General features: G+C 58.2%; 1 protein-coding gene across 1 annotated transcript in view; it reads right to left on the reverse strand.

The window, feature by feature from the left end:
- Nucleotides 1-16,225, reverse strand: part of SORCS2 (sortilin-related VPS10 domain containing receptor 2) — a gene marked incomplete at its 5' end in the record, with an annotated part of 563,000 nt that overhangs the window by 28,731 nt on the left and 518,044 nt on the right. The window contains 4 exons of the mRNA XM_011935447.1: nucleotides 839-959; nucleotides 8,018-8,125; nucleotides 8,906-8,997; nucleotides 14,905-14,981. Coding sequence (XP_011790837.1) covers nucleotides 839-959; nucleotides 8,018-8,125; nucleotides 8,906-8,997; nucleotides 14,905-14,981 — 398 coding nt within the window. The remainder of the gene's footprint in view (nucleotides 1-838; nucleotides 960-8,017; nucleotides 8,126-8,905; nucleotides 8,998-14,904; nucleotides 14,982-16,225) is intronic.

Raw genomic sequence — 16,225 nt, forward strand, 5'->3', positions numbered from 1 at the left:
GTTTGGCAAGCACCGCCCACCCTTGATATCCAATCACCCTCCCCATCCGATAGGCTTCCTCATCCCCTGCTGCCCCCCAGGTGATGTCAAATCCTCTGATGCCTGGTGTTTCCTCTTAGTCAGTTTCCACTCACTGACCTTGGCTCTGAACTCCCATTTGCTCACACTGAATTCGAGTTGAGCCCAGTCTCTCCTTCGAGACGGTCCCTGTACCCACCGTGATGGCCCTGAGTAAAGTCTTCAACCCTGCACTTTAACAAGTGCCATTAAGTCATTTCTTCATCAGGGCCACCCACCCCCCAGCAGTTCCAGGCCCCCACACTCTGAAATCCCAGGCTTCCCCACCACACTGCCTGCAGCACAGCCTGATTGGAATTACAGAGGGGCCACTGATGGCCTTTATACTCAGCTTAGTGTCCATATTACACATTTGCTATAGAAACAGTTATGTGTCTCGATTACAGGGTGGGCTCGCCCCAGACCCCACTCCACACCCAGACCCCACTGTCATGTATGGTACAGGCCTGTGTTACCTTCCTAAGATCTGAACATCCTGAACCCCAAGCACACTGAACTCCACGGGCTGGGGTAGAGCCTGTGGCCCCACACTCCCCGGGTGTGGCTGAGGACCCTCAGCCCAGGTAGCTCCATGACCGAGAAGGGTCTAGAAAAGCCCACAGGAGGCCTGGATATCTAAAGGTGCTGGGGATTCCCTGAAGACTTCTTGGAGGCGGGGAGGCGCCCTGCGGCCTTGCAGGGGAGGGCTTTGGCAGGCAGAGTGGGCCTGCATTTGCAGTGTGCACCCCACCTGCCCGATCCCAGCCTCATCCCAGCCCACCTGCAGGTTGGAGAGGTCCCAGGAGCTGTAGTCCTCCTCGCCACACTGCCTGGAGAATGAGGGCCGGAAGTCCACCTTGACCAGCTCCCAGTCGGAGCGGAAGCTGATGTGGCCAAAGACCCTGTGGCGGGAAGAGGAGGGAAGGGAGAGAAAACCACCTTCATTAGGCCTCGTCCTACTGTGCAAATCATGTCCCCTCTGGACTCTGTTCCTACCTGTACCATGGGCACAGAGACCCCTCTCCTGCCCTTGCTGGGGATCAAAGCGAGGCTGCCGCGGGCACCGAGCCTGGCCCTGCACAGGTACTCCATGGGCTTTGGCGCGAATATTCCCACAACTACCACCGGTGATCTATGACTTGTCAGCTGCACTGCCTGAGTCGCTGCGGTTGACCCACCATGGCCCATGTTGACGGACAGGGAAGGAGGCCCAGGTCCACAGCAGGGTTGGGAGCCCTTCCACAGCCCCCACATTGGTCCTTGCATTATGTTTTGCGGAATGATCTGTGGTCAGGTGGCTGCATCTGCGGCTGTCTGGCTTCTCGCTGGTTTTCTCCCAGCCTGACCGTGTGAGAGTTCTGCGCTGCAGAAACCCAGCTTTCCATCGCTGGGCCACAGGGCGTTTGCTCCCTAGTACAGGTGACGACTCAGAGAAATAACGAGTCAGCAGGCCCAGCTCAGAGCCCACGGGATGAGCAAGGTTGGCCCATCACAGCCTAGGTGGGTGGGGGAAGTGGCGGAAGAGAGAATAGGGAGGCTGGTCACTTAGGGCGCACCCATGTGTGCTGGAAGCTATGCATGCACAGCCTGGTAGGCCAGGTCCACCCGTTTTACAGAATAGAAAGCCGAGGCACAGGGAGGTTGAGTAACTTGCCCAAGGTCACACAGCTTGTTTGTGCTGTTCCTTCTCCCTCCTTGCAGTCAGCAGTTATTGCTGCGTGCCCATCACTCAGGATGGCACTCAGGTGCCCTGCTTTCTCCCTCTCTGGAAAGGCCGCTGCCTGAGTGCCTTCCACTCCGTCCCTCAGTACCACACACTTAGGCTCCAAAGACCACCCAGAAGGTAGGCCCAGCCTGCTCTTCCCTGGGCCTTCTCCAGTCCAGCTTGCGGTGCTCTGGCCATGTTACCAGAGGCCAAGCATCTGGGTAGGGGAGGTGATGCACGCTGCTCCAATCTGGTCCCCGTCTGAGCACCCCCAACTGGGGCTGGATACTTGGGGGTGGCCCATCATGAGCTGAAAGGACAACCCCATTCTAGGGCGGTGTTGAGAAAGGTTTTGTAGGGTATTTCTGAGGACATGACAGCTGGGTCTGAGTGTCTGAGGCTGATACTTGAAGATTCAGCTCCACGGGGTACCTCTGAGCCAGGCGAGCCTGCAGCGGTCCATGCTTGAATTACATCTGTGACCTCGCGTTTGCCTCCACTCTCCGGAACAGTCCCAAGAGGCAGACACTATTGTCTTTGTTTGATGAAACCCTAAGCCTCTGCAGGCTGAGCATGGGGCCTCCCTCTGTCTTTGCCTGGACCTTCCCCAGGGACCCTGCCTCCCTGTGCTCCCATAAGGCCCGCTCGTTGAGAAGCAGCCAGGGTGGTTCCATCCTGCATTCCTGCCACGTCGCTGCCAGGCCTTCATTCCAGCTGGGCCCCTGGCTCTGGGCTCACAATCCCATCTGCTTTCTTCTCTGCGCATGGGGGTCGGAAGCCCCAGGCCGTTCTTTCTCAGAGGAGTGGCGAAATGGGGCTTGAGCGCTCAGCCTGAGACCCCTCCTAGCTGCTAGTGGCAACACCCACCAAGAACAGGGGAAGGTCCCCAGGTACGGCTGCGACTCTGCCGCGTCGGCCCGCTTCCGCAGGCGCTGTTTCCAACAGAGGAACCCTGTGGACCCGCATGGTGGCCCCAGCTGTGAGAGGTCTTGGCTCCAGGGCACCTGTGATTGGGATGAGGGTCCCACTTGCTGTCTGTCTCCTGATGGATGCCACTTGGACGGCCTTAACACTGGAGAGCTCCAACTCAGCACACTGGGATCTTCCTTCAGCATCGCTGTCCAGACTATGCCTGGCGCATTGTTCTCTTCAACAGCGTCTGAAGGTCTTCTCTCATTTAAGAAATGCCTTTTTAGGGGAAACTTCTGGATCCCTGAGAGCATCCTCACTCTCTTCTGTGACCTGTGACATCATGAAAGGCACGGCGGCAGCAGCCACTGGTGTATACAGAGCGCCCACTGCAGGCCAGGCCCAGGTGCGACCTTGTATTCCCCCATTTCCTCCTCGCCAAAGCCCCCTTTCACAGACAAGGAAACTGAGGCTGAGGCAAGGGGCCCGCCTAGGGCAGCACAGCTTCAGGCCACCACTTGGAGGGGCCGGCGTTGGAACCCGGGCTGGCGGCTCCGGAGCTGTGAAGCTCTGCGCAGAAACATGGCGGGCGCAGAAACATGACACTGGGGCTCCACTGGCCACAGAGACCCCCGAGAGGCCTCCGTCTCCCCGCTGTTCTGAGCTGGGGCAGAGCAGAGAGCCTGGTTTGGTTGATGAATTAACCCCCTCCGTGTCTCTGAAGCCCTGCCTTTTATGAAACCTAAACCCTCAGCCGATACTACAAGAAATAGCTGCCATCTACTTAATTCTGGGTCTTAGGAAAGACGTGCTGATGGGGCCTAGATATTACTTTGCAGGTAATGAGGGAAAAATGGGCCATGCTGTGAGGGTGGAACCCTGTAGCTGGGGAAGGCTCTGGGAGCCCCCACTCCACCTCCCGCCCAAGCCCAGGACCTGGGCTGCACTGTGGGGAAAGGGAGGCAAGTGAAAGTGACTGGTGCCAGCAAAGTGTCCCAAAAGGTGCCTCTGGCTAGGTTAGAGGTGTCCTTTGGGCAGATTTGGACAGAACAGTTATCCGGGAAGGACAGGGTGGCCGAAAGCTGAGCCTGTGGCTGTGGGACACTCACGCAGGGCAGCTCCCGCACAGACCCCCGCAGAGGGACTCTCATTCTGACCTGCCAGCCTGTTCCCGCTCCTGCAGTTTGAGTTATTTGTATGCCACTGGGATTGGGAAGCTGTCTGCAGATGCAGCACTGTGAACCAGGGGGTCTGGAGGAACTGTTCTGATGCTTTAAAAATAACTTAAAAGGTTATAGCACCTGGCTGTGAATTCTGCCATTATCCTTCTGGGATAAAATGCCCCACCTGTGCGGGGGGGGGGATGAAGGCTGGCTCATCTCTGGGGCCTAACCAATGCTCATGACAGCCGGGGTGAAGGGCTTGGCACCCTGCAGAGATAGGCTCGTTCAAGGCTCCCGGATGGACAGTGCTCCTATCTCTCGGCCGGGCAAGCTGAGGCCTGGAGAAGGCGCTTAACCTCTGTGTAAGGAGTAAGGGCCGCCCTCACCCCTGCACTGCTGGCCCCCGCTGCTCTGTGGGTTCTGGCCACATGCACACAAAGGGTCCATACCACAAACAGAGTGCGGGCAGCATGCATGGTGGCCGGACTCCCTTCCTCCCTCGCTCCTCCTCCCCATAAAGGCCACAGGAGGTCCTGCAGCTGTAGGAAAAGGCAGGACCATCCTGTTCTGTCCCAGACCACGGCCTCCGGGGGCATGAAAGTGGGCAAAAGTCATGAAGGATTTTATGCGCCCAGGGCCCGGCCAGAGCAGGAATGAACTGTGCAGGGAAAGCTGCAAACATCAGGACCCTGAGAGAATAGGAAGGGCCATTATCCCCACCCAAATTTTACAGGACAGGCTCCCAGGTCCCCACCCTCCCACCACTCCCTCAGGGATGAGTTCTTTGAGACATGTGGGCACCTCCAAAAATGGGAGAATAAATCAATCTGTCTAGATTTCTTATGAGAATGGCCTGAGGTCATGTATGAAAACAGCCCGTAGCATGCAGTGGGATGCTCGCTAAAGTTGCACTGCAGCCCCTGTCGCAGGAGGCCATATTGGTAAAGACGGAGGGAGGACTTGGGGCAGAGGGTCCAGGAAGGGGAGGACTCCCCCTAGACTGTGGGAGGGGAAGGGGCTCACTGTTCTCCTGGGGTGCTGAAGGACAAGACCACCCAGGAGCGCCATCGCATGCCATCGAAAACACACGGATGCACAATCAAAGGTCTGCCGGCTGGCAGGACCCACCTGCGGCGGGTACTGGATGTTCAGGGAGACCCATGAAGGAGACCCTCGTCTTCTTGGAAATAACACTCCCCCTCACCCAGGACCCTAGGTGGGACGCAGACCTGTCCAAGCATCCCCTCAATCCCACCACAATGCACGGCCTGGGAAGGCCAGCTGGGATCTCTGTCTGCTGGGGAGCGGGCGGAAGCCAGGCCGCTATACTAGAATCAGAGTCTAAGCAGGCGATTTCTTGCTCATCACCCAGGAAGTGAGAAGGCCCCAAGCATCACAGGTGAGCATCAGTTGAGGGCTCATTTGCGGTGACCTCGTGGGGTTTAAGTCCCCACGTTACAGACAAGGAAGCCAAGGCCTCTGGAAGGGAAATATCATTTCCCGGGCACTGACGTTCTGCTTCCCTGAATCCTCCTGACAGCTCCTCAAGCCGACTCATTTCCCTATTTCAGGGCTGCGGAAACCGAGGGACAGCGTGTGCGGTCCATTGTCCAGGGACACCGGCCTGGAGAGAAGCATCCTGATTTGGCACATAGTAGGTGCTCAATAAATGCATGTTGGATGAAGGCAGAGCAGAGGAGCATCCTCGAAGGGGGTCCCATCTCTGCTCTGTCCGGAGAGGACAGGCTGCTGCCCACAGAGCTGCCCAGGAGAGCCTGTCTGAGCTGGACTAGGCCACAGTCGTTTCCTCCTGCAGCAAGGGCCAAGGTACCTCTCCTCTCCGAGCCTCAGTTTCTTTAATTGTTAAGCAGCAGAGTTGGTTGAGGGTGGGTGGGTGTGATGGGGGGTGGGCATGAAAGCAACAGGGGTCAGTGGTGGTGTCTTCCAAGGCTGTGCTCCCAGTCCCGGCCACAGCAGCCAGGGGAGCTCAGGGGCGGCGTCTGCCCAAACTCCCTGACAAACGAGGGGACATGCTGGCCCTGCAGAGCCCAGCCTCATCCCTGCCCAGGAGGAGCTCAGCCTCATCCATGTCCAGGCGGAGCCCAGCCTCATCCATGTCTGGGCAGAACACAGCCTCATCCCCGCCCGGGCAGAGCCCAGCCTCATCCCTGCTCGGGCAGAACACAGCCTCATCCCTGCCCGGGCAGAGCCCAGCCTCATCCCTGCCCGGGCGGAGCCCAGCCTCATCCCTATCTGGGCAGAGCCCAGTCTCATCCCTGTCCGGGCTGAGGCCAGCCTGGGCGGGGTGGGCAGCACTGTCCCAGCTGGGCAGTTTCTTTCCAAAACCAGGCCTGCTCCCCATAGCTTGGAGCTGTCCTCCCATGGCCTCCTGGGAGCTGTGTGCCTGCCGGGGAGGGTGGGGCACATGGAGAGAGATAGACGCTGGGGTCAGGCTCTCTTGGGGGCTTATCCGTGTGGGCCCCTCTGAGGCATTCAGGGGCCAGTGGAAGAGCCAGTCAGGGTCGAGGGCGTGAAGGGCCATTGCCAGCTGGAAGGGAAAACTCAGGGTGTGAACTGGTGAATGAGCCAGGCCAGCACTTCCTGCTGAAGCCAGCCAGAGTCAGTCCCAGACCATAGATCCACACCTGCCACAGAGCACATGCCTACTCCAGCCAAGTGGGCAAGGGTGAGGGGCACAGTGCCTGGCTCTTCTGTGGGAAATGGGTAGGGCAGGGCCTGCCGGCTCTAGAAGGGACAGAGCAGAGGACAAGCTGTACAAAGTCCAGGCGTCCAATCTCCCTGTGCCTGGGCCTCGAGGTGGAAGAGCTGTGGCCTGTCACGGCAGCTTCGTGGGGCTACTGTGGCAAATTACCATGAACCCTGCTGGCTTCAGTCATCACTCCCATGCTCTGCCACGCGGAAGCATTGTGCGTGTGCTCTTAGCGCGCTGGAGGCCAGAAGACTGAAATCCAGGGGCTGGCGGGGCTGAGCTCCCTCCACAGGCTCTAGAGGAGGCGGCTTCCTGCCCCTTCCAGCTCCTCGGGGTCCCGGGTGTTCCTGGGCTTGCAGCTGCACGGCTCTACTCCAGGCCTCCTCCCTCCCCAGCCTCCTCCCCACAGGCCTCCTCCCCCCCCAGGCCTCCTCTCTCCCCGGCCTCCTCCCCACAGGCCTCCTCCCCCCCCAGGCCTCCTCCCTCCCCGGCCTCCTCCCCCAGGCCTGTGTCTCTGTGTCCTCTTATAAGGACAGTCATTGGATCAGGGTCTGCCCTACTCCATGGCCTCATCTTGGCTTGATTACATTGACAATGACCCTATTTCCAAATAAGGTCCCATCCATGGTTCCGGGGAAACGTAAACTTGGGACACACTATCCAGATATCTCAGGCATTGCCATGAGTGGTGGGAAGGTGGGAAGAGGGCGCGGGAGCCTCGTGGTGCGCGGCGCGGGGTCGCCATGAGAGGCGGGAAGAGGATGCGGGGGCCTCGCCGTGCGCAGCGCTGGGTCGCAAGAGCCATTAGACACACAGGCCTCGCCCAGCCTGTGAATCAGCTGGGCTGTCACAGGGGCCCAAGTTCGAAGGCGCCCAGAGGGGCCTTCACTTCACTGGTTTCTGGGGATGGCCTTCTCCCCCACTGTGGCTGCAGCGGTGCAGTCAAACCCTGCATGTCCCCGCTGTCCCTGCTCTCCTCCGCATCTCTGCTCCCGGGTCAGGGAGACTCTGAACACCAGATGCTTCTGAGACTCCTTTGCCCCTCATGGTGCCTTATTTGGCCCAAGCTGGGGCTGAGCAGAAGGAAGCCGGGCAGGGCCAGTGCTGCAGCCTCAGACCCTGGGATGGGTGACAAGCGGGTCACAGCCAGCTCTGCCCTATGATGACCTGTCTGGGTGTCAGGCCCTAAGCCCTATGACCTTCATGCCACATGGCTGAGAAAGGTGCCGGTAGATAGTAATACTCATGATATCATCACTGGCTCGAGAGGTGCCGTGGCCGTGGTGGAGCCGGACTGGAGCCTCGGTCCTGCCCTCACCAGCCAGGGGACCCGGGGCAGGTGGCAGATGTCCCTGATTCCCAGGTGGCTGCGGGGGTGAAGGACACAGCAGGCCCAGGGAGGCCCAGCATGGCCTGCCTCGGGGAGGGCTCTGCCCCGCCGCCCAGCGACTGCTCCCCAGTCCCAGCACTCACGTCATGACCAGTGTCTCGTCCCCCGGCTCGCTTAGCAGTCCGTCCACAAACACCGAGGTGCTGGTGAAGTTGTGCGTGCTCCAGGTGAGGCCCTCGTCCACACTGAACCTGCCGGGAGAAGATCGTCAGCGTTGTGGGCTGGAAAGCTACCTGTGTCTGGGACTCTGCCCCGTGGGTCGTGCTGGAGGTGTGGGTACTGCACCAGCCGCCTTGCCAGCACAGGTGGTATCACATCTGCTTATGTCACATCTGCTTATCCACATCATGCTGCAAGTCCTGGGGGTGTTTTCTGGGGACCACACAGACACTTTGCATCCCCTGAATGGCCCCGCCCATGGCCTGAGCCTGGCCTAGGGGTTGCCAGGCCCGTGGCAGGGCCGGTATTGTAGTGCCACCATCTGGCAGTTGAGTAAGCTCTTTTTCTGACTACAGTGATCCTGGCTTCCTGGCAGCTGCTCCGGCTGTGCCTTCTGGGTCCCGAGTTCATGCCTGCCCTCCCTTCCCCATGAGGGGCTTCAGCTGCCAACCCTCTCACCCGGGCACATGCTGGCTTCCTTGTCTGGGTTACCTGGTGCCAATCCCTGCACTTTACTAATTCCTCACCTCCTCGGGGAACACCCTCCGTGCTCCCCAGGCTGGGATGGGGCCTCCCTCTGTGCCTGTCTCCCCAGGGCAGGACAAAGTCCATCTCGATGACTCTTCCGGAAGGGTTTTTGAGGTGTGCCCCAGCCCTGGTCTTTAGGATTTAGTGCTGTTGCCCTGTGATCTTGTGTCCCCAAAGGGAGGACATTCTGGGAAAGAGTCTGAGAGGGTTCCCAGGTGGAAAGAAAGAACCCCAGCCCGCCCCACAGCCTGCCCCCCAGCCCTGGGGCTAGCCGATGCCATTACTTGAGGATCTTCAAGGGGATGGAGGTGTCTTTGATGGCCACGATCACGCCGCCGTGGTCCAGGTACAGGATGTGATGCTCTTCCTCGAACACCTGCAGGGGAGAGTGGTGTGGCTGAGGGCAGGGCCCTGAGAAGGCTGGAGGTCGTTCCAGGCTGAGTGGCTCCTGGGAGGCGGGTCGTGAATGTGCAGCTGGGGGACCCTGGCAGAGGCCAGGGCCGGTCTGAGGGTTCCCTGCACGTCCCAGGCCATCCCCAGGCTTTCTCAGCCCACGCGGACCCAGCGCACCCTGGATGATTGAATGGCGGACAGCAACTTCTACCCTATCGACCTGAGCAAGGAAACTGCGAATGAGCACGGCACGCAGCCCTCTCTGTGTGAAAACCCAGGCGCAAAGAGTGCAAGCAACATGAAGATGAGAAAGAAACGGAAGAACATTTACGATACACAGCCTCAGTCAAGGCAAACCCCAATTTGATATGAAGACTCAGCTCAAGTGCTATTTCCTCCAGGAAGCCCTCCCTGATGCCAGGTTGAGTGGGGAGTGGCCTCTGGGCTCCAAACCCCTGACCTAACACTTACTACGCTAATCTGTCATTGTCTCTTCCAGCCAAAGCTCCTCAAAGACAGGGCCGCTGTGAGCCTTCTGTACCCCACAGAGCTCAGCACAGACCTTGGTGGCCAGGGAGTGTGTGTGGAATGAATAAGTGAACCAGTGAATGAATGAATGACCACCTGATCCCCAAGGGACAAAAGGCTGAGTGGCCTGGACAGGGCTCACCCGGGAGGGGATACCGGAGGTGGCCTTGCTTGTTGGCAGACAGCCTCAGGGTGGGGTCCCATTGTATACATGAGGACGCTGAGGCTCTGAGGGGTGGAGGGTACACCAAGCCCTCACAGCTGGAAGGTGGCAAAGTGGGGCATGGCTCCAAAGTCACACCAGGACACATGGGGCCTGCCCCGAACCTCCAGTCAACATGCATGTGTAGGCAGCCAGCACATGTCTCAACATGCCCAGCAAGGGCACTGCCATCTCCGCCACATTGCTCTCGCCCCATACCGCCCCTCCTTGAAGGAGGCCCCCTTTGCCCTCCCACCCTCACTCATCTGTCTCCCAGGCCTGTGGCCCACAGCAGGACACAGGGAAGCCCAGGAGGGGACAGAGGACAGCCATGCCAGGCAGCCCCCACTAGGGCCAGCACGCTCATCCGTCTCAGAGTCTCGGCGAGCCCTTGGGGACTATGGACATGTCCACCTGAGCCAGGCTCCTGGGCCCCCCAGGAAGGTGCAGCTGTGCAGAGCTTCCAGGGACACGCATGCAGCAACTTCTTGCCATGTGGGGCGGGATAAGTAAGGAGGCTTGGCTGACCCCTTCCTAGCAGGTGCGCAGCCTAACAGGGCCGCATGTGCACTGTCCCCAGGGGGGCTGAGCTGGGGACACCCCAGGCTCCAGGGGGACATTCAAGGGCAGCTGGGGAACAATCACGGGGATGCTGGAAAGAGAAGCATCGGCCTCCATCTTTGCTCTGCCCCTCCATGTGGAGTCTCCCTTGGCGTTTGAATGCTGGGTTTTCCAGGAGCCAGCAGAAGGCCCTGGGGAGGACACGGACTGAGGCCCCACATCACAGGAACATGAACCCCAGCAGACCTGGGTGGGGGCCGGCAGACCACACCCTTGGCCCTGCTGTCCAGCAGGTCTCCTGACCCCCATGCTCCTCAATCCCACCAGAACTTTCCAATGCTTCCGTGACCCTTAGAGTCAAGCCCAAATCCTACCATGGCCTCGGGGTGCCAAAGGAGGGGCCCCTGCCCACATTGCTTCCTTTCCCTGAACACACCCAGGCCCTCCGCACATGCCGTTACCCTCCCTGCAAAGCCCTTCCCCAGGCGTTTCCTTCTGGTTATCACAATCTGCTGGCATTTCCCACCACTCCTAGGAATTCTCCAGGAAGCACTTTTGCCTTGGATAAAGAAGAGAGGCTCCTTATGAAAAATGATGGAGGGTGAGCAGTTGTGTCCCAAAACCTGCCCTCCCTCTTCCCGTCTCCCTCCCTCCCTCTTCTCTCCCCTCCCTTCCTCCCTCCCTCCTCTCTCTTCTTTTCTCTCTCTCCCTTCCCCCTTCTCTCCCTCTTCCCCTCTCCCTCCCTTCCTCCTTTCTCCTTCCTGTTTAGAGTAGGGGTCTGTCAGGTGAGGCCAAATGACACAGAAGGGTGGAGCCTCCAGGACTTCCCTGGTAGGGGTGCTGCTGCCTGTCAGGAACTTGCAGGATCCAGGCAGCCACCTTGTGCCCATGAGGCATCCTGCACACAGGATCTCACTGAAGAGCAGCCAGGCTCACAGGTTATTTCTCCACTTTCCAGAGACACTGAGTTTCAGAGACACAGTGACTTGCCTGAGGCCACACAGCTGGTGACTGCCAGACACCAACCCTTGCCCCTTCCATGGGGACTCCCTCTGTGGGCATCTTGCCTCCACACAGGTGGGTACACATTCTCGTGGGTGGTGGGGTCGCAGGCTGGAGTGGGGACTCAGAGTTAACCTGGGGGCTCCCCAGATGTCCCCTGACACCCTGTGCTCCCTCTGGGGTTCACAGCCCTGTCTGCCTGAGGGCGGAGCGGGGGCAGGGGAGTTGCCATGCCCGGATCCTCTGTCCTGACACTAGCTCAGGAAAGTGCTTGGAGAAGCACATTGCCTATGGCTACATCCATAGAAATTGTTTCCTGGACAAGGGAGAGCTGACAGCCTGTAGCCTTTAGGGTGTCACAGGCACAGATTTTAGGGGACTAGGAAGAAGACCTTTCCACAATTCTCCTCCCCATTGATCTACACATCCGACAGACCCATTGGTCTGGGTCCTCTCTGTCGGGGGTGCCAGCACAGATGCAGGCCTGGCCCCTAGGGATTCATAGCCTAGGGAGAGACCCCCAAGGAAGCAGACAGTGACAGCAACTTGCCCACGGGGTACCAGCAACTAGAGAGGGGGCCCTGTCATCTTCACCCTTCAGGCCCTGCCACAGGATGAGCGGCTCAGCCAATGTTTTGTGGACAAATGACATCTTGTTTTAAGGACAGTCCAGACTTGAATCAGTGGGTAGCCCAGGGAGGGGTTCACAGGGCAAGTGGAGCTTGGGGAAACCTTCGGAGGCACAAGGGCATCACAGGCAGGAAACGGAGGGGCAGAGGCCTGGAGGTCAGGAGGGCAGCTGTGTCCAGGGAGCAGGAAGCATGTGGCTGGGCCGGGAGCCCTGGGGGCACACGGACAGGCCCCAGGACAGATGGGCAGCTTGGAGGCCGGTGTGACACCCAAGGCTTGATTGGGGAGTGACAAGAGCACATTCCCTTTCAGAAGATTCCTTGGTTGCTGGGGGAGACGGACCAGAGGGGCAGGGGCTCGTTAGAGGCTCCCACAATGATTTAGGAGGAAAATGAATTCCCAAGCAAAGGGCTCCGCTCCAGGAAGGAGTGAGCTCTCTGTCTCAGGGAAAATTCAAGAAGCGAGGCTCCCTCACCAGGACAGCAGTGGAACCCTTGCATGGCCAGGCAGGTGGCAGAGACCACGCTGGGTCCTGTGAGGCTGCAGGAGAGGGGCCTCGTGGATAAGCCCACCCGCCATGCCTGAGCATGATTCCCCACCCTTCGAAGGTGTGGCTGCAGCCCCCTTCCCTGGCTCCACTGGGAGCCTAATCGGCTGCTTTGGGGGTTCCCTGAGGGAGATGGGGTTGCTGAACAGCAGGGCGTGGTGCAGTGAGAGGACAGTGGGCTTTCCAGAGCCTGACAGTCCTGGAGTGCAATTTCCCTTTGGTACCGAGCTGGCCCCCTGAGCTGGTGCGCGCCAGGGCTCTGCACTGGGACACCTGGATGCCTGCCCAGCCACCCTCCTCTCCAAGCGTGGGCAGGAGGGTGTTGCTGCATCCACCCACAGGGAGATGAACAGAGTGCCTCCTGGCCATCCTGGGAATGACATCTGCTCTCATTAGCTTGGGGCTCTGGGAAAAGGTGGCTCCAAACTCCACCAGCAGGCTGCAGGGTCTTCAGACGTCCATTGCTGTGGTTTCCTGCGCCCTGAGCAAGCAGCAGGGCCGGATGGGGAGAGCAGAGTCCCGGCCTCCACTTCACCCTTTCCCTGCCTCCCCCACACACTGGGTTTCAGCCAGGGGCTCTGTAACGTTTTCTGGCTTTAAACAAAACATCCTAGGAAACCCATGTTTTTGAAAGGTGATGTCGATTAAACCAGATGCACTCTGGCATTCCACATTCGTATTCTGAGTTCTCTCTCAGATGCATCTCACTGCATCCCTGACAACCTGGGCATGGGAGGAAGCCATAGAGACCGCCCTGAGCTCACCACCCTGCCCTCTCTGCCTCTGTCCCACTCTGCCCCTGCCTGGGCATTCTTCTTCCCCAGCCTACCCTAATAAACTAAAAACAAAACAAAACAAAAACAAAAAAATACCCACAGGAGCATCCCTCCCTCCCCTGCCACATGCATGCACAGGCGTGCCCCCTTGGGCTCCTGTCCCCACACCGCCAGCCAGGCGAGTCCCTCTCCTTCCCTGCACCCCGCCGTCCTTCGGGAGGCACCAAGCACAGACCTGGCCAGGCCTCAGCTCAGCACTTTCCTAGATGCTCTCCCATTTAATTCTGATATTCCCAAGTTTGAAATCTAAGCAAATTGCTCAGCAAAAGCAACTGTTACGATTATCTTCCAATCCATTTCTATGAAATTAGAAAATCTTCTATTTCACCCTGTCTATTGAATCTCATCCGGGGGAACCTTCTCTAACAAATAGACAGACGTGACCTTTAAGAAGCTTCAGATATGTTTCACTAGTTTTAGTGAAATAGAAATATTAAAATACAATAAATCGCCTTTGCCCTTTTGAAAATTCCATGTTTCTTGCATATTTTTAAAAAACGTCAAGGCCTTCAACCCAGGCTGCAGGTGAAGACTGCACTTTGGGATTAGCATGCGTGCCCAGAACACTGCTGTGTGGGAGGGGGCCGTGGCTGGGGTACCCGGGTGTGTAAAACACTGACCTCAAACGGAACGTCTTGTCTGGAAGGAGAGAGTCATATGTAAGTTTGATTGATTTCCCCAGTATGTAAAGCAGACACTGCCACTCCATGAGGTTGGCAGGCCAACTTCAGCCAGAAAGACCATGTTCCGCCTCCCAGAAAGAAACAACCAGTGTACAACGAGGCGGGGCCCCCTCCTGGGGTGGGGAGCTCAGGTTTGGACCACACAGGACACGTGGCACCGCCTGACATCCCTCCCTCAGTCTCGCTGTCTCTACACTCTGAGGGCCACCAGCACCATCGCCTCTAGTCTGCGAATCTGAGCTCCGCACAGAGCACAGAAGGACCCTGCTCAGGCCGTCCTGTGCTGGAGGGAGTGGCCATGTCCTACGTAAGTGTGTGCTTCCTCTCCACTCCTCACTTCCTTTCTCTTCTCGGGACCTGGGATAGCCCCCAGACACCCCAAGCCAGACTCACGATGACCCCCACAATCTGTTCCTCCCCCCATATTCTCTTCCACTGCTGTGTCCACAGCCCCTGCCAGGAACCTGGAGTCCCCTGTACTCCCCTCCTGGCCTCTCTCTGGGCTCCCGAAAGAGCCCAAGTCAAGCCTCAGAAGCGCCATGTGGCTTCCTGGCCGGGACTTCCTCCCTGTTCTATTCCCTGGCACTTATCCCCATTTCTCAGATGTTCGCATGACATGTCCAACTGTGTGGAGACGTTTCTCGCATCTGTCACTCCCCATCAGTGACCATGGGAAGAGCAGCTGGGTGGTCCGAGCCATCTGCCTGGATTTGCTTTTCAAATGCAGCAGATACACATCTGCTAAAGTGAGCCCTGGCTCCCGCCACTTGGGCTGCAAGATGGGAGACATGGCTCAGAGCTTCTCCCACGGAGCCTCTGGAATGGATGGGATGACAGAAGTGTCTACGGAGGGTCCCGGCTGGACGGGGTGGGGGTGCCGGGCACCTCCCGGCCAGCTTACCTGCCGCCAGGTGTGACCGCAGTCTGACGTGATGTACATTTCTTCTTTATATTCCACCAGCTGCGAGCCCAGGTTACCTGGTCCAAAAGAAAAGGGGCAGCACCACCCTTAGGATCGTCCAGCTTTCCCCCTTTAACAAGTCTGAGCCTGGAAAAATCCTCCAGCAACAGTGGCCTGTGCCCTGGGTCTCCGTCTCCCACATAGACCTGCTGTGGCTGCTGTGCTGGGGCCCTGGGTCTGGTTCTCCGCAGTGAAGGATCAGCCCTGCCCAAAGACAGCTGCATTGAGGGGACTCCAGCAGAGGCCCAGGGCAGGCAGAGCTCGGGCACCTCAGAGAATCCACTGGTGTGGTCCACAGATAAGAAGCATGGAGTGTGGTTAGGGACGGGTTGGAGAGGACATGGGCTGGGTGGGCCAATGTGGGCTCACGGGCAGCCCCTGTGGGGCTTGAAAGCAGGGCAGGACATGGCCAAGTTTGTGTTTAGAGACAGCTCCTAGGGACTGGGTGCAGGGGAGCCAGAGGCAGGAGAGAAGGCAGGTGGGCACACAGCAGGGTCTCACTAGCTGCTGGGTGGATATTTGGGAGGAAGGTGAGGTGGGCACCAAACCAACTGGGGGCACAGAATGTGGTTTGGGTTTACTGGAGCCACAGCACTGGGCTGATTGGGTCCATTTCCAGCCTTCATGTCCACTCAGAGGGGCTCAGACTTAATGCTGTGGGCAGTGTCAGAATGGGAAGAACTCATGCCCAGCATCCAAGCCAATCTCATGTTACAGATGAGGAAGGTGAACCCACATGAGGCTCTTATAGAAAGAACAATGGCCATGCATAACAGCACAAGCACCAGGAAAATCATAGCAGCCTCTGGTGCTGCCTCCGGCCCACCCTAAACAGCATCCTGAAATGGCTCGAACAAACGGATTTCTGATGAGACAGATTTGGGGCTCCCACTGCACCCCATGGCTGCGGCAGAGAGAGGGGTCCAAATCTCCAGGATGATGGGGACCCTGATGATGTCATTGAAGCTGTTCTGGGGCCCCAGAACAGCTGGGTGACTTGTATATCACTTGCCCTTTGAAGCTTTATTTAGGTGGCACTTTCAGAAGTACTTTATCCAGGGTCAAGTTTAGAAGTCACTGGAAAATTCCAAGGGGGATGGATTGTCCTCAAATAGATGAATTAAAAGTGAGTTCTAAGAGCGGCAGGGTGTTTGTGTGCCTGTCTTCTCTGTTGAAGTTCATTTACCTACCTACTCATAAATCGACCCATCTACCGACTCATCCACCCACCTATTCATCCATCCATCCATCCATCCATCCA

The sequence above is a fragment of the Colobus angolensis genome, unplaced genomic scaffold (assembly GCF_000951035.1).
Source record: "Colobus angolensis palliatus isolate OR3802 unplaced genomic scaffold, Cang.pa_1.0 Scaffold143, whole genome shotgun sequence".
NCBI lineage: Eukaryota > Metazoa > Chordata > Mammalia > Primates > Cercopithecidae > Colobus > Colobus angolensis.